This window comes from Diospyros lotus, chromosome 13 (assembly GCF_014633365.1).
Source record: "Diospyros lotus cultivar Yz01 chromosome 13, ASM1463336v1, whole genome shotgun sequence".
NCBI lineage: Eukaryota > Viridiplantae > Streptophyta > Magnoliopsida > Ericales > Ebenaceae > Diospyros > Diospyros lotus.
Genome location: NC_068350.1, coordinates 23,458,887 through 23,486,694, shown reverse-complemented (window position 1 = coordinate 23,486,694; position 27,808 = coordinate 23,458,887). Strand labels below are relative to the sequence as shown.

The following is a 27,808-nucleotide window of genomic DNA, read 5'->3' as shown; positions in this document are numbered from 1 at the left end:
ATACATACACATATATGTGGTGTTGGAAGGGGCGATGGGGACGACGAGGTGAGTTGTGCTGTGGCTGGGTGGGGGTGACGACGGGTGTGAGCAGCTGCAGGGGCGACAACGGTGGCCGAGTGGGAGCGATGGTGGTCCGAGCAGCTGTAGGGGAGGGGGAGATAGAGAAAGAGAGAGAATGAGAGGGGGAGGGATAGAGGTAGAGTAACCAGCGGTGGGTTTGGTGCTTGAGAGAGAGAGAGAGAGAGAAAGAAGGAGAGGGGGCGGGACAAAAGAGAAAGAGTGTGTGCGTGTGAGGATGGGATGGTTTTGGGAGGGAAACATATATGATCTTAGCCATTGATGAAAAATCAAAACTCATCTCAACCATCAAAAAATGTCTCTCACATTTGTCTCTCATTTTCAAAAGCCATCCTCTCTTAATATATAGATGCTTGCTTCGATCGTGGAACATGGGATTCTTTCCAAAAGTAATAGCTCACTTGTTATCAGTATAAATTCTAGTAGCTTGATCTTGTGGCATGTGAAGCTCACAATTTCCTTAGCCAAATTGAATGAAAAACACATATGCAGTTGAAACATACTGAGCTTCACAAGGAAAAAGAGTCACAAAAGGTTGCTTCTTTGAACACCAAGTGAAAGCAATATCACTCATCAAAAATAGAAAATTGGTGGTGCTTTTCTGATCATCAACTTTACCACCCCAATTACTATCATTATAACCATAAAAGCTTAAAATTTTTAGAAGGAGAATAAGCTAAGCTATAATAAAGGGTACCTTTAATGTGTCAAAGTAGGTGCCTCCATATATAGGCCAACAAGACTATTACCATAGAGAGTATCGAGTCTTATACAAGTCAAATATCTCAAACTTCCAATAAGGCTTCTATAGAAAGATGGATCCACCTTCCTACCCTCATCATATTTTAACAATATTGCTCCACATTCAATGGGGGTACTTATTGACTTGCAATTTTCCACGTTAAACATCTCAAGAAATTTCTCTGCATAAAATGTGAAAGAGGAAATTTATTAAACTTGGGCCAAAGTGTAATTTATGAAACTTGGGGGATAAAATGTGAAAGAGGAAATTTAGGGGTCCGTTGTGAAATTTTTAGAAACTCAAAGGGTTGCATAGAAAGGCCCAAATGCAATTTTGTAGTTTAAAGGGGGGAAAAAGTGTAATTTTTAGAAAAACTGGCAGTGTGAACACTGCCAGCCGCCTCTCCTATCACCGATTTTGGCCTTCGGAGGCTACCAAGAAGGGCTCAAAAGCACCAGGGCTATGCCTAGAGTCATCAGGACCTACCCACGGTAAGGAATCGGCCATGTCGACGGTCGATTTGATCGAAATTTTTGCCGTGAGATGGCCGAAAAAATTAACCTCCGTAAGTTAATCTTTGAGGCTAATGATGGGGGTTTTGGGTTAATCTGAGGAAGGTTGAGGCATTAAAGACCTTGAATTTAACAAAAAAGGGCATTTCAAAGCTTGAAATCGAGTATAAATAGGGGTTGATGGCCGAGGGTTTTTTGCATCAGTTCGAGCTCAAATTCGAGCCTTTAGATGGTGAATTGAGGGATAAGAATAAGGGGCTTTTGTTCCTTATGTTTTGTGGAGTTTTTCTGGAGAATTTGGTGAGCCTTCATTTAGGTTTGGGAGGGTTTTGAGTGGTCACCGGAAAACTAGACAGAAGCCTCGGTTGAACCTTTAAACGACCGATTAAGCCACTTCCGATGGTTGTTTCAAGCCTAAAGTGGTACCATTGTGATTGAATTAAGGTGTTGAGCAAGGTAGGAGCAAAAACCAGCAAACGTCGGTGCCCAAAGTTGAGAAAGACGACCGACGCATCAGGTATACGCTTTAGTTTTCACTCACAGTAAACACGTAGGGCACGTGAGGGTGCGTGAGATCTAGGTATTTTTTGAATTTTATTTTAATATTTTTGAGAAATTATTTTATGAATTATGGTGTTAGAAAATTTGAGAAAATGTTTGAGCATGTATTTATTTTGGAATTATCGAGGGAAAAATAGGAAACAAATAGAGAAAAAATATTAGAAAATTATGAAAAAGTAGAAATTGATGCTTCTTTGAACAAATATGATGATCAAGGTATGTTGAGGCTGAAAGTTGAGTAGTTGTGTGATTATTGAGGGCTGGCATAAAAATTAAGGTTAAGCATGAGGTTCGAGATATTCTGAGTTTTGTTCTAGGTGAGTGGTTTTCCCCGAAAATTTATATGTTATGGTGAAATAGGTTCTTTTAGAATCAATTTCAAACCATCTAGTATAGGTTGTAACAATCCAAATGATCCCACTACATTAAGACCCTTTCGACGTTACACAAAAGCCATTACTTTATGCTTAGCTAGCCCTAAAAAAGCTACTCCTAGTAGAAGTGGTAGAATTATTCCAAGTATTTCAGCTAGAACAACTATGTACATTTTCAATTTTCAATTCACTCATGATCTGGCCTAATCGACCCAATCATGATATTGAAGGATGGGACCTTTTCTCGAAAAAATTCGGCCTATGTTATGCATGATATTCACGACGGTTACTACATCATATGTAATTTATGAATATTTTGTCATATCTGTACATGTATTGTTGCATCGATAGTAATGATATTTCACATGGCATGATATTGTTAGCATATCAATACTTATGAATAGGATGGGATCTAACCCTAATAGTGTAGTCATAATTCCCCAAGGGTGTTGTCGGAATAGTGTACAGGAGTATCTCGTGTTGCATGTGCTTGCCGGGGTGGCTGCTTAGGGTCTTGTGCTGGGTTGGTCTGCCAAGGAAGTTACACTAGGGCATCTGTTTATTCTTGTCCATGCATTATTCATTCATGAAAGTTGTTTTAACCCTCTCTTAGAAGATTCATCTTCTAATGTTGGACTTTTGTCCCTAGAATATTCCACGTTTCAGCGAGATGAGCAGACAGAAAGACAAAGGAGTAATAGAAGCTTGAGCATGATGGAGGTTGTATGATGGGTCCTATGCCAAGGCTAGGACCAATTATCTAGTTAGTTTATGTTTGTTTTTCATTGATGGTTATTGTAATGTTATGATAGAGTTTGTATGGACCTACTTATAAGTTGAATTACGAGATTTCGAGAGGATCTGATTCTGCTTCTGTTTATGGATAAATTTACCATTCCTTAGTTTTTCAATGGAAGTGATAATTTAATGTATGTATGTTGAGGATTGTAGTTCGATACACTATGGTGGAAATGTGAATGTGTGAAAAAAAAATCTTAGCACAATAACAAGCCCTGAAGAAAAGGGGTATTCCAAGGTGCCTGATTAGAAAGTGGCTCAATCCGATGTTTGGGAGAGTAGGTTCCTTAGGGCAAGGCTTGATCAGTTGTCTGGGAGAGTGAAGAGTGTTAGTGATGTGTGCTCTAATGCTAGATTTAGATGATGCCTGGCTTGTTTGTAATAAAATACATTTGATGTATCTTTCTATATTATAAATCAATAAAAGGAAAGTTTATTATCATTCATTAAACTCTCCAGTTTGTTGTATGAATGAGTTATTGGATTTCCAGTTTGAGATTTTTATTCTTGAGGCATTAAGAATATGTGACGAGATTCTCTGGTGACAAGATTTCTTAAATATTCATACTCTTTAAAATAATCGGATGAAGACTCTAATTAGTCGATTAATTATGGAATGGCACAATGTTTACTACTTTGATTAGTATGAGATACTAATGGTTAGGGGTGGTGAGTCACATACCATATAACATGGGGACGTCTTTAGTAAACTTATGGGTGGTTGTTGAAGAACAACGTATTGAATGTGACACTGATGAATGATCACATGGAATTATGGATAATGATTTGGTCATCGAGTTGCGATTGTGTATTACTCCTTAGACTTGAACTCAAATGGTTGTTTTGTGTATTGGTGTGTGGGATTTGTTAATGCGCTGAACCATCCAATTGCGAGGTGGGGACTTTTATCTATGTGGTTTTGTATTGTTGGTACATGGAGGCAAGTGCTCAAGGATAAGATCTGTCACCCTCATCGTCATTGATGAGGCAAACATCCTTTGTGGTCTACTTTTAGTATGACGAAAAAGTCTTTGGCCAAGGTAGTATAATTAATCAAGAAAGTATTTCCTAAGGTATCATCTAGTCACACTAATAAGATCGGACACATGGTTACTTAATTTGTGAGTTTATCATTCCATGATTCTAGCTCGGTTAGGACTTGAATCATGGAAGGATTATAGTACTCAGGAATTGTCAATTGCAATGGGCTCACTTGATGTTAGACTTCATTGCCTTTTATATTATCCTAGATGTTGCTAGGCTTTTCCTAGGGTCTTTTAGATCGTCATCAGAATATAAAGGGATTCCTGTGAAGGGTTAAGGTGTTTCACCTAGTGCCAAATGGGATTTGGTGCTATCTGTTTGCTAACTAGCAGTGAACCTAGAATGTCACATAACATATAGTATAACATCTAGTATTAGCATTGTGCACCTATTGTGTCTCGGACATCATTAATAGTTAATGATGGTTTTGGATATGTCATTAAGTGTTAATGACAACAGTTCGTTAAAAGTTAATGGGCTAATTATGGTTTGCAAATTGTTAGTGGATTGGGCTGCAATTTTTTCTAAAAATAGCAATAGAGTTGACGACCTCATTCAGAGAGTCGACTACCACAATAGTCGACTCCCTAAAGCTACCAGTTAACTCCTGCAATGCCTCAGACAAATGTAGTGGATTACACGTGCCATCAAATTAGAGGGGGTGTGGCGATAATCTAGAGGCAAAAAGTTACACAGGAAGATGGGAGAATTTTGGTCTTTATTTATGTTCTCTATAACTTATTTTTGCTCTTGCTTTCTATTAAATTCATAGAGCTTAAGAGTTATGCTCATGATAAATTCTAAAAAGTCTAGTGAGACACATGAGTGCTGATGAATCATCGTCCTTAGGCTAGCATAGGATGAGGACTACGATGTAGTACCAAGTAGTTGGCTAGGTGTGGACAAACTAGGCTCACCACAGATTGAAGTTGAATCTGTCTCAGTATAGAAACAGTTTTTGTGCTCCACCTGGCATCGGGCTACAAGTATGTTATTTATTGTACTTCATATGATAAAATACTGTGTTTCTTAAATACACAAGTTGTGTATGGTGTGTGTATTTATGACTCATGTTGTGCATGTTTGATGTGCAAAAAAATTTAAACTTATCTACACCACCATACATGTATTCCAACAAAGATGATGCCTTGAGTCTTCTAATGGATTTGGGGTGTTTTCGGGAGCCTCGCTCCCCAATGACTCAAATCGTCGACTAGCCTTTCTTTTGATGGGTCTAAAGAGTCTTTAGATGGATGGGATCTGCAACACAAGAACAATCAGAAGGTAAGTTGGGAGCTCTCCCATGTGGGTCTTCCAATGCTTAAGCCAGGTGATGCCATGGAACTGAATGATGTGTGTGTGTGTGTGTGTATGTATGTATGTATATTGTGATGGTCTAGATAGGTGTCTTTAGATGGGCGTCTCTCGATGGGTAGTGTAATACCCAAAATTCTTGTAAATTATTGATCTTTTAGGCAATACAACATTTCATGGAATTAAGGGTCTTGGGCGTAAGTGTAGTTTATGAAAATTGGGGGAGGCAAGTGTAATTTCCCCAAACTTTGGGATTTAATGAAAGGAATCACTTCTTCAAGGATATTTGGGAAATTCGAGCAAGCCTAAAGACTTAAATGGAAAGGGGCAAAGCGCAAAATACATGGAAACTTCGACCCAAAACGTAATTTTTAAAAACTTGTAACTGGATCGTTAGAATAACCAAATGGGATGAATAGGCAGTTGAGGGAGTAATGATAAGGCACCAATCCCAAGGCACAAGTGGCAAGAAAGGGTAAAACTCCTGATGGTGCACATATCTCGAGGCGACATATGGCGAAATCCCATTCGTCAAAAAAGTCTATAAATAAATACAAGGCTTGGGAAAGATTTTGAGGCATTCCATAGGAGAGAGAAGTATGGATCTTAAGGGAGATATTCTGCAAAAAAGGGGAGGGGGAAGTTCAACCAAAACTGAGGGAGAAACAGCCTCGTTGAAGTTTTTAAGCCACCATCGAAGTTCGTGCCAAACAATCAAGAAAATAGCCAAGTGTAAGTCCCATTTAAGCTCATATTCGCATGGAGAGGGAAGATGTAACAACCCGCTCCCACTTACGGGCACCACCGGTAAATAATCGACCGGATTACTCACCCGACAACCACAACTGAGGGGTTGGACTATGTTTCAACAGGAAACGCCCTAGGTGGGAACTAGGCTTCGTCCTTCCCTTCGCTCCACTCAGGAATCGGTCCCAACTCGAATAAGAAAAATCTAGCGGACCAAGACCCGAAACCCGAGTGAGCTTCACCTCTCTTCAGCTCACCCCATAGCAAACTAGAGGTGACCCAGGCACAAGGCTAGCATACAAACACTTCGCTGAGTATTGGGGATTTATGAGAACATACCTTGCTGATCTTGACTCGGTCCGAAACTTGGTTTTATTGACTATGCCACATTCAACAAGCAATCTCACAATCATCTATCACACTATGATGATTACACAATTAAATACGTTTAAGCTCAATAACACAAACATTTACTCACAAGGGTATACATACACCACGCCCCCTGACTACATACAAGCAATATTAAAAATACATAACTCGGGCAACACAGCTAGCTGCCACAACAGCCTCCCGGCGCCATCCCTGCTTGTATCCGGACTTGCATCATCTACACATGAGGTAAAACCTCATGAGTCATAAAGACTCAGTAAGGGTGCAATGCATGTAAATATGAATATAATCATGTTCATGTATGCCAAATGCATGCAAATGAGGCTAGGTCCACTCATCCTCACAACCCACTAAGGTTTGAGGCATCAACCTATCAGCCCCCACCACACTAGTCTTCCATATGGCCATCGGTCCACTAGGTCTTGCATCACACAAGATATAATCACTACATGCCAATGCAACATAAAAACATTATCAAACACATTTACCAACTTGCAAGGCCACCTCCACATGGGGCCGTCCCTTACCTGGCTCGAAGCTTCATCTCTGCCTCAGCACGAATTCCAACCTGAATCTCAAGCTCTTCTAGGATCACTGATAGAGTGCATATTTTCATATTATTTAGCCCTCATACTTAGTCTTTTTGCACGTTAGTTGTGTCATTTTATTCATCTTGATTTTGTTTTATTTTATTTTATAGGAATTGAGCTTCACACTATTTTATTTTATTTTGGACAGATTTGGGCTTCTTGGGTCAAGAGGAATTTTGATGGCAAGAAGGGAAACAAGGAGATTGGAGACAAAGAAGCTGATAGATTTGACCTTCTGTGAATCTTTCAAATGTTTGGCCAAGTTATAATCCCAGAACGTGAATGATGTCTTCAGAGATATTGTATATGATTTCTTGGGCTTTCTGGAATGATATGGTTTGTTCAAATCCGAGTTCGTTTGGGCCTCCAAACATCGCTTCAAAGTCGGCACCAGATAGCTGGGTTAAATTAGGAAAGCTGCACAGACACTGATTCTTTAAAAGACCATAACTTGGGCGTCCGATATCCAAATCAAGTTATTAAAAATCCAAAATTCATCTACTCTTCCTGATCTACAATTTTTATGAAGGGGCCGAAGCCCAGAACGCACGTTATCCTATTCGAAATCAGCTGTGGAGTTTCAGTAACCTAGGGTTTTCTTCTCTAAGCTCTATTTAAACACATTAAGAGGCCATTAGGGAAGAATTCTTTTCTCACGTGAACAGTAGATGATTTTCCTTTTTCTCCATTGTTCTTGTCAAGATGGAAGGCTAAGGATTTTGTAACCGGTTGCATGCCATACTCCTTATCTGGTTTGAATCTTTGGACGTTTTTGTATATCTGTTTTCATCTTTAATCTTATGGTTTTGTTTCTTCGCTTCTTCTCAAGTGTGTATGTATTTTATGCGATCGTATGAATGCATGCATGATGCTTGGGCAGATTTGACTAATAGGCTCGATTGGGGTATTGGTTTGCAAGAAACAACATAAACTTAGTGGGCGATTGTTCATGTCGGTTTTAGATCTGTGTGCTAAAAGAAATTGAAACTTGTATATTAATCAAGAAGATCTTTTGTGATTTTTATATTTGTTTCGATTTAGTCTTCGGCGATTGTCAAGCATATTTTGTTAGATCTGGGGATTAAAGATAAATAGGTTTTTTATATGGTGGATGATGATAACCGGGTAGGGAGGAAAGGTTGCAACTGGTTGCATCTCGGTTTACTGTCTTCGTGTTTATTTTGTTTTCTGTTTTTCACCAAATCCCCCCCCGTTTAGTCTTGTTTTGACAGATCCGTTTGAGGTTCGTTGGGAGATGACTTTGGGTTGCACCCTTGCTGCAAATCAAAATCATTATTCATCTAATCTATCGGTGTTCGACAGCCCGATCAGATTTTAGCGCCGTTGCCGGGGAACCGTCAAAACTATTTCTGTCATAACATGATACTAATTTCTAACCCTTTTCCTTTTTTTCTTCACTGATTTTCTTCTAATATTACTAACTTTCATTTTTTTTTTTTGTTTCTGGTTTCTTTTTAGGTGATCAGTTGTGCGACACAATATAGAAGAACCGTCAATCTGTTCTGCCATAACAAGATTTGTTTTCTGTCTTTGGTTTCTTTTTAATTCTCTTTCATTCTTTGTTACTTTCTTTTGTTGCTTCTTTGTGTTTTTCTCTTTGGTTTCTCTTATTTATTTGTTCATCCTTTTCGGTTTTCTTTGTTCTTCTTTTCTTTTCTGTTCTCGGTTTTCTTGTTTTCTGTTTTTTCCATAACCAGCACTATTCACTGTCGACGACTATCTCGGAATGCCCTGATTTTTGGTGTCCAAAGGAATGGGGGTGTGGGGAGAAATAGTCACTGCTTAGCAGTGAGGAGGGTGTATTTTGGCCAAATTCCAACGTTTAGACCACTTTTTGGGCCATTTTGTGTTTTCTTGGTGTGTTTATGTGATTTTTCCTTGTGTGTTTTGTTTTGTTTTTGTTCTTGTTGATATTTAACGCATGACCAGATCATCTAAGGGTGACCTAATTGATTTATATCCAGAAATTGATAGAACCCTTAGGCGACAAGCAAGAGAACTTAGATCTCAAGATAGGGCAGTGACTAATAGTGTCTTTCCCATTGTTTCTGATACTGTGTTTGAGTTCCAACCTAAACTGATCAATATGGCCGCCAATGAAAACAATGGCAATGAGAATAGGAATAATGGGAATAATGCTAACAGAACTATTAGAGAATTAGCTGCCCCTGATGTGCATTATCAACCCTTGTGCATTCAGTATCCTCAATTGGAGGCAAACTTTGAACTGAAATCTGGATTGATACATTTGCTTCCCAAGTTTCATGCTCTTGCAGGTGAAGATCCACACAAGCATCTGAAGGAGTTTCATGTGGTATGCTCCACCATGAGGCCGCCAGGGGTTGATGAAGAACAAATAAAGCTAAGGGCATTCCCTTTCTCTCTTGATAGAGCTGCCAAAGACTGGCTGTATTACTTGCCACCTGCTGCCATTACCAATTGGGATGGCCTGAGGAGAATATTTCTGAAGAAGTTCTTCCCTGCTTCTAGAACAGCAGCTATCCGGAAGGACATTTGTGGCATCCGACAAATAGATGGAGAAAGCTTGCATGAGTATTGGGAGAGATTCAAGAAGTTGTGTGCTAGTTGTCCTCATCATCAGATAAGTGACCAGCTCCTCATTTAATATTTTTATGAAGGCTTACTCCCCATGGACAGGTATTTAGTGGATGCTGCATATGGAGGAGCCTTAGTGGAAAAGACACCAGCTGCAGCCCGGGACTTAATTTCAAAGATGGCTCAAAATGCACAACAATTTGGTACCAGGTTGAACACTCCCATGAAGACTGTCAATGAGGTTGGTTTTGCTGCACCTATGGACCAAAGGAGAATAGAAAATAGGCTGGAGGAACTCACTTCAACGGTTCGCCAGTTAGCCCTTGATCAAAACCAGCCCCAGTAGGTATGTGGCATTTGTTCATTATCTTCACATGTAACTGATCAGTGCCCACAATTGCAGGATAACACAGAATCATGCAATGGAATCTTCCCTGGAAGACCGTTTCAGCACCAGCCACAACAGAGTAGGTATGATCCCTATGCTCCCACCTACAATCTGGGCTGGAGAGACCATCCCAACTTCAGATAGGGGGGTGCCTCAACTCAACCATTCCAACAGAGGTTCAATGCATCAGGTCAAAGTAATGCCACACCAATGAAGCAACAAGCACAGACATTACCCAAGACAGAACCAAGCTTGAATGACATAGTGCAGCAATTGGCTGCCAATACTCTCAAATTCCAACAACGGACTGACACCACCATACAGAATTTGGAGACACAGATTGGGCAGTTAGCAACTAACATAAATGAGCTAAGGAGTCAAGGTTCAGGTCAGCTACCTTCACAGCTAATATCCAATCAAAAGGGAAATGTGAGTGCGATCATGCTGCGTAGTGGTAAAGAAGTGAATGCTCTAGAGAAGGCACAAGAAGAAACTGGTAGAAAAGAAGAGTCGCAGCCCCTCTCAATTCAAAGGGCCAAGCAGCACATCAATAATGATTAGGATAAGGGAGAACACCCCTACAACAATCCATTGCCTTTTCCCCATAGAGCCACTCAAAACAAGAAGAGGGCAGAAGCTGAGTTGGATAAGGAGATCATGGAGACTTTCCAGAAGGTCGAAGTCAATATACCACTCTTGGAGGCCATTAGACAGATTCCCAAGTATGCCAAGTTTCTCAAAGACTTGTGCACCCACAAGAGGAAACTGAAGGGAAATGAGCAGGTCAACCTTGGAAGGAAGGTCTCAGCCCTAATCTAGCCTGTCATGCCTTTGAAATGTAAAGATCCAGGGACGTTTACCATTCCTTGCACTATAGGAGAGCTGCAATTCACAAATGCTTTGCTAGATTTAGGTGCTTCCATTAATGTAATACCTAAGTCTGTTTATGCATCCTTGCAGGTTGGCCCATTGAAATCTACAGGAGTGGTAGTCCAGCTAGCTAACAGGAGCACGGTCTATCCCACAGGAGTCTTGGAGGACGTGCTGGTTAAGGTTAAGGATCTTATCTTCCCAGCTGACTTTTATGTTTTAAATATGGAAGATGATAACAAACTTGGACATGCACCATTGATACTACGCAGACCTTTCTTGAAAACTACTAGGACAATAATTAATGTGCATGAGGGTACCTTGTCTATGGAATTTACTAGTAATACTATCCATTTCTGAAAGTAAAGCAAGATCGCTACGGGGCAAGCAGCGTAGTTCAAAATTTTGAACCTTACCCCGATCCTGGCGATTGGATCAACGTCGAAATTAAATCATTCACAAACAAATAAAGAAATCTAACCTTTAGATTATCGAGTCATTCGCGGATTTGAGCCATCCAAGCGTCCGGCCTCTAACTCGTGGTACGCGGCACGCGTCCGTTGGCAAGGAGAGCGGAATAGGAGTGCTAGCTCCTTCTCCTTTACGCGGCTTGTGTATGGACGGTAAAAGAATCGATTTTCAACTTTTGAAAACCAACAAAATAAAAGTGGCTTAATTTGGGCATCCCATAAAGGGGTATATATAGGGAGGCAACCTCCTAGGGTTTTCCAAACCCTAATGGACATGGATTGGGCTAGCCCATTAATCCTAGTCCAACTAGAGATTAAAGTGGCCCAAATCCATTTATAAAATATTTGGCCCAAATCTAATTTAAGCCCAAATATTTAATATTTAATATTTGGCCCAAATCTAATTTAGCCCAAATATAATATTTATTATTTAATATTTGACCCAAATCTAATTTAGTCCAAATATTTAATTTAATTTAATATTTGGCCCAAATACTTTATTTAGCGCAAGTATTAAATTAAGCCCAAATTATTAAATTAGAAACTTCTTTTCTAATTTAATCATTAAGTTAGAAACTACTTTCTAATTTAATCAATTGCTATTTTTAGGAAACTCTTTCCATTATGACGACACCTCGTCATATCGACGTCATTACGTCTATTTGTTCTTTTTTCGTGAGAACCTACGACGGCAAAACTTCTTGCCGAAGTGTTCCACTTAACCATACGTCCACTCTCCTGGTTTAAGCCAGGGACCGTGCCTATTGCGTATGACTCATTAGGCTTCCGAATATGTTGGCAATGTGTCGGTACAAACACATAAGACAAGATTGGCCTCTAGCAAGGCATCATGCCTACCCAATTATTCAGAAAGATTCATAATCCGCAAATAACCTTTCACGAGCATGGTTACCGTGTAATTCGATCCTCTCGTCAATGTATCTTATGTGATCTCAAGTATGGCGATGTGTTGCTTGATAACGATCACATGAGTTTTCTTCGGTCTTCTAGATATCTTCACTTAATAGAAAGTAAATCAATAACTCCTTATTGATCTCTTTTACCATGGCCATGGATTTAAAGTGAATATCCACCGAAGGCGCCTTAGATACATCATCCTCTATCAAGGGATAGACGAGTCCCATCTTGGTTATGCACCCATCTCCATAAGCTTCACGATATGCCCAACGATCGCCCACGTGCAGCCTTTATCTAGGCCCATCGAAATGATGTCAAAGCATATCGGTCTTCTTATGAGATGACCGTGACAACCTCAGGTCCAAGGATTAGTTACACCCATCTCGTATGAGAATTCCATCAACATATAACCAAAATGGATTCTCATGGCGAGTCATGTCCAGTGACACGTTCTCCAACATTGGTCACCTATGTACTTGTCTAGGCATCTCCATGCCTATGGGTGTGAGACCCCCATTGCTATCACATAGCAAAAACATAGCACATACAAGTTTTACCGCAATTGTCAATGTCCATTCTTGACATTGCTACAACTTGGAACGTTTAATGATGTCTAGAAACTGTGATGCATCATCTCACATCTTTATAGATTATTCACAGTATACATCATATGGACTTCTATCTAGTTTCATTCGGTTATTACAATAATAACAAGAAACTAATAGAATGACTTCTTGTGAATTTGAATAACTCTTTATTCAAATAATAACATGATTACAATTGTCAGTGTACAACATGCCCAATCTGATTGGGTCCAGAGCACCTACACTAACAATCTTCCACTTGCACTAGAGCCAATCATTCATGTATCTTATACCTGATGATCGAACATGACTTTCATGTTTCTCCTGGGACAGAGCTTTAGTTAAGGGATTTACGATGTTGTCATCCGTCTATACTTTCTCTACATATGTCACCTCAGCTGATAATCTTCATTATCATATGGTGATGCCGCAATACAAGTTTGGTCCGTTGATGAGACCGTGGTTCCTTCGCTTACGCGATGGCTCTATTGTTGTCCCAATAACTGTTATTGGATCAACAATGCTGGACACCACTTTAAGTTCATCAGAGAACTTACGGATCCATACAACCTCCTTAGCTACTTCGAAGGTTGTTTATGTATTTGACTTCAGTTGTTGAATCTGCCACTATCTCTTGTTGGAACTCTTCCAACTCATGGCCCAGCCATATAGGCAGAATATGAATTTCGACTATACGTGATTTAAAATCATCATGGTCGAATTGGAAACTGACATCCATGAACCCTTTCATGGTATGCTTTTATTCTCCATATGGCAAAAACATATCTTTAGTGCTTCACAAGTACTTAAGAATGTTTTTCACAGTAATCCAGTGTTTCTCATCTGGATCAGCTTGATATCTATTACATATGCTCAAAGTATATGCGATATCAGGCCCCGTACATAACATGGCATACATGATCGAGCCAATAGCCAAGGCATATTGTGCTCGACTCATCCTATCTCTCTCATCTTGTGTCTTTAAACACATAGCCTTGGAGAGATGTATTCCATGTGACATGGGAAGACTTCTCCTCCTAGAATCTTCCATGCTAAACTTCTTTAGCACCCTGTCAATGTACACGCTATGGGAGAGTGCTAGCAACCTCCTGGATCTATCTCTATAGATCCTTATTCCCAGAATATAGGTTGCTTCTCCCAAATCCTTCATGGAGAATATATTTTGAAAGCCATATTTTAATTAATTGCATCATGGGAACACAATTCCCTATGAGCCATATATTGTCCACATATAGGACTAAAAGGACCACCACGCTTCCACTAACCTTCTTGTAAACACAAGGATCAACTTTCCTTTTGTGAAAAATCAAACTTTTTGATCTTTTCATCAAAATATTGATTCTAACTCCGGGATGCTTGCCTTAGTCCATAAATGGACCTTTGCAAGTTGCAAATCTTATTTTCATGTTTATGAGTAACAAAACTGTCAGGCTGTGTCATATACACATCCTCGACCAGGTTTCCTTTAAGGAAAGCTATTTGTCATCCATCTGCCATAACCCAGAGTCAATGTCAGACATTGCCTCATCATAGGTAGTAGGCTCATCGTTCTCAACCAGAAACACATCTCCATGTGCTAAGATGAGAAATCCATATCTCTCTTGCTCGCGACGAACCCTCATTGACCTATGAGGTTCTTGTGTAGAAGGTTGGGGAGTTGACACAACATCTTGTGTCTGATCTTTCTCAGGTTCCTGGAGGGAAATATTTGTTTGTGGTTCGCCTCGAATCTCTTCGAGCTTAACATTCCTCCCACTAGCCACAGCATCTAAGAATTCCTTCTCAAGGAATACCACATGCTTGGCAACAAAACACCTTTTGTTCACATGGGTGGTAAAAGTAATATCCATTTGGATATCCCACAAACAGATATCTCGTCGATTTGGGTTGTAGCTTATTACTGTCAACATGTTTAACATAAATTTGACAACCCCAAATCTTAAGGAAAGACGGATTTGACTTCTTTCCTTTCCATATCTTATATGGAGTTTGAGTAACTGATTTACTTGGAACCCTGTTCAAAACAAAGATCGCGGTGAGGAGTGCGTATCCCCAAAATGAAATAAGGAGTTCAGCGTGACTCATCATGGACTGGACCATGTCCAACAAGGTCATATTCCTCCTTTCAGACACACCATTCATCTTTGGTGTTCCAAGTGGAGTCCATTGTGAGAGAATCTCATTCTGCTTCAAATGATTTAGAAACTCACTGTTCAAGTATTCACCACCTCGATCTGATCGAAGTACTTCGATACTTTTCTCAGTTTATTTCTCTACTTCAAATCTGAATTCTTTGAACTTTTCAAAAGCCTTAGATTTATGTCTCATAACCAAAACATGATCTATAATCAATAAAGGTTATGAAGTAGATATATCCACCTCTAACTTGGGTGGACATGGGTCCACACACATCAATATGCACAAACCCTAGCATTTATGTAGCCTCCCTTTACTTTAAAAAGAGACTTAGTCATCTTGCCAAGTAAATAAGATTCGCAAGCACCATATGATTCATAATCAAATGTGCTAAGATATCCATCTCTATACAAGTTGGATGTGCTAGTCTCATTTATATGGCCAAGGCAACAATGCCATAAATAAGTGCTATTTAAATCATCTGATTTAAGTCGCTTAATATTTATGTTATTGATAGGAGTATCAACATCAAGGACATACAAACCGTTACGTACTGTTGTTTTACCATAAAACAACTCATTTTTATAAAACGAACAATTGTTGTCCTTAAATAAAAATGAAAATCCATCCTTGTCAAACAAGAATTAGAAATTATATTCCTAGTCAAACTAGGATTGTAGTAACAGTTATGTAATTCCAATACAAGTCCCGTGGGCAATGCCAATAAATAGGTCCCTACAACTAATGGAACAACTTTTGATCCATTTCCCACATGTAGGTACACTTCTCCTATTATTAATCTCCTCGTACTCCTAAGCCCATACACGAAAGTGTAAATATGAGCATTAGATCCAGTATCTAATACTCATGTGGACTGATCAGAAGTAGATAGATTAATTCCAATAACATAAATACCTGAAGTGTCATGAGTAGAACTCTTCTTACTCTACACCTCTAGGTTTATCATGGTGGAGATAGATTGCATCCTCTTTGCCCTTTTGGGTTTTTGATCTTCTAGACTTTTCCAAATTGTGCTATGGAAGAACTTTTCTTCCTTTTGGCTTTCTTACTCTTGGGCTTGCCCTTGTGCGCCTTGGGCCCTTCAACTAAGAGAACACTTCCCTTGGCCTATAATCAATTTTAAGCTCGGTCTCCCTTAGTATGGACAGCTACTCTCTAAGAGTCTTATCCATAACTTTTAGGGAGGGACTGTAGCACCAAGTCTGGGGTAAGTTTCTACATCCATACCCAAGTTTAGCTCTGGAAACCTATTGATAAAACATACCATCTCCATGACATGCTTCTCAACAGATGATCCTTGAGCCTAGCCATGATCTCATAGGCATCATAACTCTTATGTGGCGACCTATGTTTCGGGGTCATGGCAGCCAAGATGATATACCAAGCGATGATCATATCACCCTTGTGCATCGCCTAGGCCTTATGTGCTACTATTTCCTTAACTGGTGGCTTCGTAAGAAGATAGCTCTCTATCGCATAAAGAATCTTATCATACGTGAGGACTATCCTCAAGATGATCTCCCAGTCATAGAAATTAGTCTCATTGAAGGTATAATTTCCCTCGAGTGTCGATCTTATCGACATGTTTCCAGACATTCTGGATCAACAACTGATAGAGATATTATTATAATCATATTGAATTACGAAATCATAAATCGCAAGAAGTAACATTTTATGATTGCTCCCACTATTTTCTACGAGTTTGCCACCCTCAAGACATAACTCGGGAAATCCCATTGGAAGATTTCCTAGTGAGCTAGGATCCCATATCCCCTCGCACAACCTTGAGTGACTCAACAAATTGTGCTAGGATCGATTAGGTAGGTACTTGCTACCAATTGCATCTCCATGCAACTCCTAGATTCATTGGGTTGACAACTCTTTGCCAAGCACATCTTATGTGACTCCCAATCTTTGCCTCTATACTCAGTAAGGCCTTGAGTGACTCAACAAACCCCACATTTCTAGTTAAGTCGGACCCACCATTCAGGGACATCTCATGGCCCATGAAACATAGGAATCATAGGTGACACATGACCTTGAGTGACTCAACAAATCAAGTGCCAGCTAGAAACCTAATGCTTCATAATGATGGAAGGCAAGTTGGCTTAATATTAATGAGGGATTTATTATTTATTTACTTAGGTCTCATCACATGCAATTAATCAAATTAATAATGCATAATAAACGACTCAAACCGGTGTATGGTATGGATAACTACGGCTAGCCCCCTTGAGCCATAGAAGGGAAGCTAGCGGGTCAAACCTAGGTGAAGAATCACATCTTGCTTCATAAGCACATTCTTCAATCAATCATTGGTCTTCGAATCTTGTCTTCAATTTGGCTCCATCTCTTGCTCTTCATACAAACTACAACTATCGCTACTCTATTCTATTCTACATACATTATATAGAATCAGAAACCCCGAGTTACATTCGGGGGGAGTGAGATGAGAAGAGAATATACATCAGAGTATAAGAGAGGCAGGACACGCAGGCCCTATTTCAAAAACTAAATTTACAAGCATTCATTCCCAACATAAAATAAATGGTCGACTCGATCCATACCATACACCCATGCAATCAATCTAATTGATTCATTTAGATTATGTTAATTAATTGTCGCATCTAATTCAATCTTAATGAAACGCTTTCAATAAATTGAAAAATTAATATATTTTTGGAAAAACAAAATTATTTTAATTGTGTTGGGCTTGGGCTCCATCCATTAGTCTAACTAACAAGGCTCAACAGGCCTTGGATCAACTAATGTATGTCAAACATACACTAGCAGCCCAATAATTAAAAAATAACCCAATTAATGGCCCTGACCCATTTTTAATCACGGCCCATAAGTGTCATACACTCATGGATCGGATAAAAATAATAAAAATAGCCAAACAATTTGGTCGGGCCCCACCAAAGAGAACGGAATGCACTGGGCCATCGAAGGGTCAGCCCGGGTGCTTCACGGGGACCCCCGGGAAGGGTCAAACCGAAGCCCGAGGGAGCGAGAGGGGCCGGGAGGCGGTTGGGTAGCATGTCAAACATGCTGCCAGGCCTGGGCGCGCATGGGCTGCGCATGGGGCGCGCTTGGGCCGCGCCTGGCGCGCCCGGCTGCGCGGCAGGGGCCGCTAGGGGGCGAGCGCGGCCCACTGGGGCCGCGCGGGGCGCGCAAAGCTGTGCGCGGGCAGCTGGGGGGCCGCGCGGGCCGCACGCGGGTCGCACCCGCGGGCCTCGCGCTGCTCGCGGGTCGAACCCGCGGACCGCGCTCGGGTCGCAGGTCGCGCCCGCGCCCGGCCGCGCCTTGCGCGCGCTCGCGGCCGCGCATGAGGAGCCTGCGCGCGCGCAACCGCGCCTGGGGGCGCATGCGCGCGCGCGCGGCTGCACCTGGGCGTGCCATGCGCGCGCACTGCCGCGCCTGGCCGAGCCCTGCGCGTGCACGGCCTCGCCTGGCCGAGCCCTGCGCGCGCCCAGGCCATGCCCAGCGCACGCAGGCCCCACTCGGCCGCGTCCTTCGATGCCCCGGTGCATCCGTATGCACCCGAACCCCGTTTTTCCCTTTTTCGTGTCATACACGATCTTTTGCCCTTCACCCAAAAACGTTTTGCAATCCAAAAATACAAATGCAACAATCATTTAATTATTTCACAAATAACAACATAACCGAATCCACACGTAAGGAATTGAAATATTTCAACGATGGCTCTGATATCACTGAAAGTAAAGCAAGATCGCTACGGGGCAAGCAGCGTAGTTCAAAATTTTGAACCTTACCCCGATCCCGGCGATTGGATCAACGTCGAAATTAAATCATTCACAAACAAATAAAGAAATCTAACCTTTAGATTATCGAGTCATTCGCGGATTCGAGCCGTCCAAGCGTCCGGCCTCTAACTCGTGATACGCGGCACGCGTCCGTTGGCAAGGAGAGCGGAATAGGAGTGCTAGCTCCTTCTCCTTTGCGCGGCTTGTGTATGGACGGTAAAAGAATCGATTTTCAACTCTTGAAAATCAACAAAATAAAAGTGGCTTAATTTGGGCATCCCATAAAGGGGTATATATAGGGAGGCAACCTCCTAGGGTTTTCCAAACCCTAATGGACATGGATTGGGCTAGCCCATTAATCCTAGTCCAACTAGAGATTAAAGTGGCCCAAATCCATTTATAAAATATTTAGCCCAAATCTAATTTAAGTCCAAATATTTAATATTTAATATTTGGTTCAAATCTAATTTAGCCCAAATATAATATTTATTATTTAATATTTGACCCAAATCTAATTTAGCTCAAATATTTAATTTAATTTAATATTTGGCCCAAATACTTTATTTAGCCCAAGTATTAAATTAAGCCCAAATTATTAAATTAGAAACTTCTTTTCTAATTTAATCATTAAGTTAGAAACTACTTTCTAATTTAATCAATTGCTATTTTTAGGAAACTCTTTCCATTATGACGACTCCTCGTCATATCGACGTCATTAGGTCTATTTGTTCTTTTTTCGTGAGAACCTACGACGGCAAAACTTCTTGCCGAAGTGTCCCACTTAACCATACGTCCACTCTCCTGGTTTAAGCCAGGGACCGTGCCTATTGCGTATGACTCATTAGGCTTCCGAATATGTTGGCAATGTGTCGGTACAAACACATAAGACAAGATTGGCCTCTAGCAAGGCATCATGCCTACCCAATTATTCAGAAGGATTCATAATCCGCAAATAACCTTTCACGAGCATGGTTACCGTGTAATTCGATCCTCTCGTCAATGTATCTTATGTGATCTCAAGTATGGCGATGTGTTGCTTGATAACGATCACATGAGTTTTCTTCGGTCTTCTGGATACACTACAAAAAAACTGGCATTTAGCGGCGGTTTTTTTTGCATTTAGCGGCGGTTTTTAACCGCCGCTAAGTGATTTAGCGGCGGTTTTGAAAACCGCCGCTGAACCAGCCGTCGTGGAGCATTTAGCGGCGGTTTTGACCAACCGCTGGAATAACCGCCGCTAAATCACTGATTTTGCGGCGGTTTTAAAACCGCCGCAAAATCAGTGATTTAGCGGCGGTTTTTTTTAATTTTAGCGGCGGTTTTAAAAATCGCCGCTAAAATTAAAAAAAAATTAAAATTTTTTATTTTAGCGGCGGTTTTTCAACCGCCGCAAAAATTAAAAAAATTAAAAATTTAAAAAATTAAAAAATTAAAATTTTAAATTTTAGCGGCGGTTTTAGAAACCGCCGCTAAAATTAAAAAAAATTAAAAATTTTACTCTCACCTGCCCGCGCCCACACGGTTGCCCACCCCGCCCAGCCACGTGGCTGCATATCCGCGCGCCACGTGGCGAGGCTGGAAATTAAATTTCCAGCCTCCCCCCTTCCCCAGTTTCGAACCCACAACCTCCCATATGCCATTGCATGCTTGAAACCGCCTGATCTACCAACTTCCCTTGTTATATAATTACATATATAAATTATATACCACTATTTTTCAGAATTATATTTTATATTTTTTAATATAGAAAGAAAAACATTAATTAATTTATCATTTTTTAAAAGAATAAAGGAATAAATTAAAAATAAATTAATTGAATTAAATTAACTAAATTAATTTATTAAAAATAAAAAAATTATATATATATTTTAAAATTATTAAAATTTTGTTAAATTTATTTTTATTTTTATTTTTTTAAATTAAATTTTTAACTAGTGGTGAACCCGCGTGATATGTGGGAGAGTTTAATTTAAAAATAAAAAAATAAATTTATTATTTTAAATAATTTTAACTAAATTGATAATTATAATTTTTTTAATCTTTAATCATATTGAAAAAATTTAAGTTTACTTAATTATTCACTATTCAATATGCTAATGGAGAACACTTTTAATTCAATATACTTATAAATTTTTTTTATTATATTATATTTATTTATAAATAAATATTATAAAATCTATAATATTTTCACTTAAAAACGTTCGTTATTTTCTATTTATTATATTATAATTATAAATATAAATTAAAACTCTTAAATATGAGTAAGAATAAGTTTTTTCAATAATAACAAAATTTTAAAAAAATGAATTTTGATTTCTTCCATAGTCTTAAAAATGTGATACCTTAAATATTAATTAGCATTGAAAAACTCTAATACTTGACAACCCTAATAATTGACATTTGGCAAAATACTTTATTTGACTATCATATTTTATTATTATATAAATATACATAGAATAAAGATATAAAAATAAGATATTAAATAAATAGATACTTTTCTATGACTTAATTAATAGTTTAAGTTGTCTATTAATATTTCTCATAAAATTCATGCAAATTTAATAGAAAACAATTAGCATTGAAAAACTTGTATATTTAAAATTTATTATTAATTTTACATAATTAGTATATATTATTTCGAAACAATTGAAAGATTTAAATTATTAATGCAAATTACAAAATGTAAATTATTAAAGTAATAAGTATTAAATGCAAGTTTTGGGGGAAAATTTTATTACTACTTATCATTTCAAAGCAATTGAAAGATTTAAATTATTAATGCAAATTACAAAATGCAAATTATTAATTCAATCAGTATTAATTGTAAATCATTAATGCAAGTTTTGGAGGAAAATTTCTTTTTTGAAGACTATCCTATTTTTATATATGTAAAGATGCAAATTACAAAATGTAAATTATTAATGCAATAAGTACTAAATGCAAATCATTAATTTGGGGGAAAATTTTATTACTATTTATTATTTCAAAACAATTGAAAATTTTAAATTATTAATGCAAATTACAAAATACAAATTATTAATGCAATAAGTATTATTTGTAAATCATTAATGCAAGTTTTGGGGGGAAATTTCTTTTTCGAAAACTATCCTTCTTTTATATATATAAAGATGCAAATTACAAAATGTAAATTATTAATGCAATAAGTATTAAATGTAAATCATTAATGCAAATTTTGGGGAAAAATTTCTTTTTTGAAGACTATCCTACTTTTATATATATAAAGATGCAAATTACAAAATGTAAATTATTAATGCAATAAGTACTAAATGCAAATCATTAATTTGGGAGAAAATTTTATTACTATTTATTATTTCAAAACAATTGAAAATTTTAAATTATTAATGCAAATTACAAAATACAAATTATTAATGCAATAAGTATTATTTGTAAATCATTAATGCAAGTTTTGGGGGGAAATTTCTTTTTCGAAAACTATCCTTCTTTTATATATATAAAAATGCAAATTACAAAATGTAAATTATTAATGCAATAAGTATTAAATGTAAATCATTAATGCAAATTTTGGGGAAAAATTTTATTACTACTTATTATTTCAAAGCAATTGAAAATTTTAAATTATTAATGCAAATTATAAAATATAAATTATTAATACAATAAGTATTAATTGTAAATTATTAATGCAAGTTTTGGGGGGAAATTTCTTTTTTGAAAACTAAATTAATTTTTTTAATGAATTTTGCGGCGGTTTTGAAAACCGCCGCAAATATTAATTTAATTTTAATTTTAAATTATTTAATAATTTTTGAATTTAGCGGCGGTTTTTCAGAAACCGCCGCTAAATTAATTTTTTTAATGAATTTTGCGGCGGTTTTGAGAACCGCCGCAAATATTAATTTGATTTTAATTTTAAATTATTTAATAATTTTTGAATTTAGCGGCGGTTTTTCAGAAACCGCCGCTAAATTAATTTTTTTTAATGAATTTTGCGGCGTTTTTGAAAACCGCCGCAAATATTAATTTAATTTTAATTTTAAATTATTTAATAATTTTTGAATTTAGCGGCGGTTTTTTAGAAACCGCCGCTAAATTAATTTTTTTAATGAATTTTGCGGCGGTTTTGAAAACCGCCGCAAATATTAATTTAATTTTAATTTTAAATTATTTAATAATTTTTGAATTTAGCGGCGGTTTCTCAGAAACCGCCGCTAAATTAAATTTTATTTTTTAATTATTTAATTATTTTCTAAATTTAGCGGCGGTTTTTTGAAAACCGCCGCAAAATGTAAAAAAAAACCGCCGCTAAAATAGTATTTTGCGGCGGTTTGCAAACCGCCGCAAAATTTCATTTTTTGCGGCGGTTTTAGAAACCGCCGCTAAAAAACCGCCGCTAAAAATCAAATTTTTTGTAGTGATATCTTCACTTAATAGAAAGTAAATCAATAACTCCTTATTGATCTCTTTTACCATGGCCATGGATTTAAAGTGAATATCCACTGAAGGCGCCTTAGATACATCATCCTCTATCAAGGGATAGACGAGTCCCATCTTGGTTATGCACCCATCTCCATAAGCTTCACGATATGCCCAACGATCGCCGACGCGCAGCCTTTATCTAGGCCCATCGAAACGATGTCAAAGCATATCGGTCTTCTTATGAGATGACCATGACAACCTCAGGTCCAAGGATTAGTTACACCCATCTCGTATGAGAATTCCATCAACATATAACCAAAATGGATTCTCATGGCGAGTCATGTCCAATGACACGTTCTCCAACATTGGTCACCTATGTACTTGTCTAGGCATCTCCATGCCTATGGGTGTAAGACCCCCATTGCTATCACATAGCAAAAACATAGCACATATAAGTCTTACTGCAATTGTCAATGTCCATTCTTGACATTGCTACAACTTGGGACGTTTAATGATGTCTAGAAACTGTTATGCATCATCTCACATCTTTATAGATTATTCACAGTATACATCATATGGACTTCTATCTAGTTTCATTCGGTTATTACAATAATAACAAGAAACTAATAGAATGACTTCTTATGAATTTGAATAACTCTTTATTCAAATAATAACATGATTACAATTGTTAGTGTTCAGCATGCCCAATCTGATTGGGTCTAGAGCACCTACACTAACAATTTCAACATTCTCGATTCCATGAAGTATCCTTCAGAAGATCATTCCTCCTGGCATGTTAATTTTATTGACTTGATGGTTGATGTTGCATGTGCTGATATTCCTGACTTTGTTTCTGAGTTCCCCACCATCCATGACTTTCCTGATAGTGTCCATTGCCCTGATTATCATGATGGATTCAATAAGTGTGCCGCTTGTTCTGAGATAGATGAGTTTTTAAATCTTTCTGAATCTGACATGAGTTTTCAGCATGCCTTACACAACTCTCATCAGCCTTCCATGGCGAATGTTTCCCTTGTTGAGAATTTCATGCAGGCAGATGGTTCTCTTGACTTAGACACAAACAGGTTGCTGCCTTCAATCCAACAACCACCTTCCTTGGAGTGCAAACCCTTACCTGACAACCTCAAGTATGCTTACTTGGAGGAGGGAGAGAAGTTGCCAGTGCTCATAGCCAACAACCTCCACCCTGACCAAGAGAAGAGATTGCTGGACCTACTCAGGAGGAACAAACGAGCAATAGGCTGGACCTTGGCGGACATACCAGGTATTAGTCTTTCTTTATGCATGCACAGGATTCATTTAGAGGAAGGAGCCCCACCAGTGAGGCAACCACAGAGGAAACTCAATCCCACCATCCTGGATGTGGTCAAGAAAGAGGTAAGTAAGTTACTTTCGGCTGGTATCATTTATCCTATATCTGATAGCAAATGGGTGAGTCCAGTGCAGGTTGTCCCCAAGAAGACAGGTTTCACAGTGGTGGCTAATGAAAGAAATGAGCTAGTGCCCATGAGAGTGCAGAACAGCTGGAGGGTCTGCATCGACTATAGGAAGCTCAACCAAGCAACCAGAAAAGATCACTTTCCCCTTCCATTCATCGACCAAATATTGGAGAGGTTAGCAGGTAAATCTCATTATTGTTTTCTTGATGGCTTTTCTGGTTATTTTCAGATATGCATAGCACCAGAGGATCAGGAGAAGACCACCTTCACTTGTCCTTTTGGCACTTTTGCCTACCGAAGGATGCCATTTGGCCTATGTAATGCTCCAGGTACGTTCCAGCGGTGCATGATGAGTTTATTTTCTGAATTTCTTGAGCATTGTATGGAAGTATTCATGGATGACTTTTCTGTTTATGGCACCTCATTTGATGACTACTTGGTTAGCTTGGGTAAAGTTTTGGAAAGGTGTGTTGAGAAAAACTTTGTTTTGAATTATGAAAAATGTCACTTCATGGTTGAGCAGGGTATAGTCTTAGGTCATGTGATCTCCAAACAAGGTATAGCAGTCGATAGTGCCAAGGTGGATGTCATTGCTTCTTTACCTTACCCCCACGTCTGTGCGGGAAGTTCGCTCTTTCCTTGGCCATGTAGGGTTTTACAGGAGATTCATCAAAGACTTCAGTAAGATTGCAATTCCATTATCCCACCTCCTTCAAAAGGATGTGATTTCAAGTTTGATGAACAAAGCAAGCAAGCCTTCGAGGAACTTAAGAGGCAATTGACTTCTCCACCGATCATCCAGCCACCCAACTGGGAGTTGCCCTTCAAGCTCATGTGTGATGCTTCCAACTTTGCAGTAGGCGTCGTTCTCTCTCAGCGAATGAATAAGAAGTCGCATGTCATTGCCTACGCCTCACGTACCCTGGACAGTGCTCAAGCCAATTACACCACGACTGAAAAAGAGCTCTTAGCCATTGTCTTTGCTTTAGATAAATTTCGATCATACTTATTGGGATCTAAAGTTATTGTGTTTTCTGATCATGCAGCCCTGAAGTTCCTTCTGAAGAAGCCCGATGCAAAACCTAGGCTTATCCGGTGGATATTGCTACTCCAGGAATTTGATATTGAGATCAAAGACAAAAGTGGAGCTGAAAACTTGGTCGCCGACCACCTAAGCCGGATACCTGCTTCTCCTGACTCGTCTGACATGGATCATCCCCCTATCACAGATAATTTTCCAGATGAGTTACTTTATCACTTACATGGTACTGAACCTTGGTATGCTGACATGGTAAACTTTCTAGTGCTTCTGAATTACCTGCACATTTTAAGAAAGCACAATTAAATAAATTTAAGAGCGAAGCTAAGTACTATGTATGGGATGATCCATATTTGTGGTGCTTGTGTAGTGACCAAGTCCTTAGGAGGTGTGTCCCTGATCATGAATTTGCCTCTGTCCTACATTTCTGTCACACTCTTGCATGTGGTGGTCATTTTGGTCCGCAACGTACTGCTAGAAAGGTCTTAGATGCCGGGTTATATTGGTCATCCCTTTTCAGAGATGCATATGGATTCTGTAAGAACTGTACACGTTGCCAACACACAGGTTCAATTTCACGCAGAAATGAAATGCCTCAGAAACCTTTATTATTTTGTGAGATATTTGATGTATGGGGCATTGATTTCATGGGTCCTTTTCCTGTCTCTTTTGGTTTTATGTACATTCTTTTGGCTGTGGATTATGTTTCGAAATGGGTGGAAGCTAAAGCCACCCGGACTGATGATTCTTCTGTGGTTGCAGATTTTGTTAGATCTCATATTTTCTGCAGGTTTGGCATTCCCAGGGCCATCATCAGTGATCAAGGATCCCACTTCTGCAACAGAAAGATGCAATCCATGCTCCAAAAGTATGGAGTTTTACATAAAGTGGCGACGCCCTACCATCCACAGACCAATGGGCAGGCTGAGGTTTCAAACAGAGAGATCAAGCAGATTCTAGAGAAGATAGTCCTGCCTAACAGGAAAGACTGGAGCCAAAGGTTGGAAGATGCACTTTGGGCCTACCGCACGGCCTACAAGACCCCGATCGGCATGTCCCCATATCGACTAGTCTTTGGAAAAGCATGTCATCTGCCAGTAGAGATCGAGCATAAGGCCTATTGGGCGGTGAAGCAATGCAACATGGACATGAAAGAAGCTGGTTCCCAGCGGAAGCTTCAATTGCAGGAACTTGAGGAATTGAGGTTAGAGGCATATGAGAACTCCAGGATCTACAAGGAAAAGACCAAAGCTGCACATGACAAATTGATTGCCAAGAAGGAGTTCAACGTTGGCAATAAAGTCCTCCTCTACAATTCACGCCTAAAGCTGATGCCTGGTAAGTTGCATTCTAGATGGGTTGGTCCTTTTGTGGTTACTCATGTTTTTCCTTACGGTGCAGTTGAGATCATGGACGGGTCGACTACGAAGAAATTCACAGTTAATGGGCAGAGGCTTAAACATTTCTACGAGGGCTTTACAGAACACACAGTGGAGGAGCTATCTCTCTTGGACCTTCCTCCGACTTGATACCACCAGGCTATTTTTCTCTCCTTACTTTTCTTACTTGTCCTATACCTGATTCTTGCTGCATGCTTACATTGAGGACAATGTAATGTTTGAGTGTGGGGGGAGTTTTAGAATAGAAGCTTATTTTCAAAAAAAAAAAAAAAAAAAAAAAAGATTTTTGGCAAAATGAGGCAAATTGAGTTTGAAAGAATTTGGCATGATTAGAAAGTTGATCTTATCTTTTTGGGCTCTCAAGTAAATTGGCAATGAGTTTGCCTTGGTGGGTTGATTGAGGTAGTCTTCGTGAGCATATTTGTGCTCATGCATGTTCTTTCTTATGATATGCGTGCATTCACTAATTATGGGTATCACTCCAGGGCTTGTTTTGAATCTTTATTGAAGCTATCAGTGCTCGTGCATGTGAAAAGATGATTAAGGCATTCTTTCATTTTACTCGCAATCTTCTCAAAAAAAAAAAAAATAATAATAATAATAATCTTA

At 38.8% G+C, this 27,808-nt stretch overlaps 2 protein-coding genes and 1 pseudogene across 2 annotated transcripts; 2 read left to right on the top strand and 1 right to left on the bottom strand.

The window, feature by feature from the left end:
- Positions 1-2,062: 2,062 nt before the first annotated feature.
- Positions 2,063-2,353, bottom strand: LOC127788127 (NADH-ubiquinone oxidoreductase chain 1-like; annotated as a pseudogene).
- Positions 2,354-9,095: 6,742 nt separating this feature from the next.
- Positions 9,096-10,679, top strand: LOC127788126 (uncharacterized). The gene is made up of 4 exons (XM_052316238.1): positions 9,096-9,751; positions 9,833-10,072; positions 10,134-10,197; positions 10,293-10,679. The coding sequence occupies exons 1-4, from the start codon at positions 9,096-9,098 to the stop codon at positions 10,677-10,679; spliced, it is 1,347 nt and encodes a 448-aa protein (XP_052172198.1).
- A 16,262-nt stretch (positions 10,680-26,941) lies between these two features.
- LOC127788125 (uncharacterized) lies at positions 26,942-27,328 on the top strand. The gene has a single exon (XM_052316237.1). The coding sequence runs from the start codon at positions 26,942-26,944 to the stop codon at positions 27,326-27,328; it is 387 nt and encodes a 128-aa protein (XP_052172197.1).
- The last annotated feature ends 480 nt before the right edge of the window (positions 27,329-27,808 follow it).

Coding starts and splice junctions, on each gene's coding strand:
- LOC127788125 (XM_052316237.1), top strand. CDS start 26,942: ATGGACATGAAAGAAGCTGGTTCCCAGCGGAAGCTTCAATTGCAGGAA.
- LOC127788126 (XM_052316238.1), top strand. CDS start 9,096: ATGACCAGATCATCTAAGGGTGACCTAATTGATTTATATCCAGAAATT. Junction 9,752..9,832: donor TGGGAGAGATTCAAGAAGTT/GTGTGCTAGTTG, acceptor CCCCATGGACAG/GTATTTAGTGGATGCTGCAT. Junction 10,073..10,133: donor CTTGATCAAAACCAGCCCCA/GTAGGTATGTGG, acceptor CCACAATTGCAG/GATAACACAGAATCATGCAA.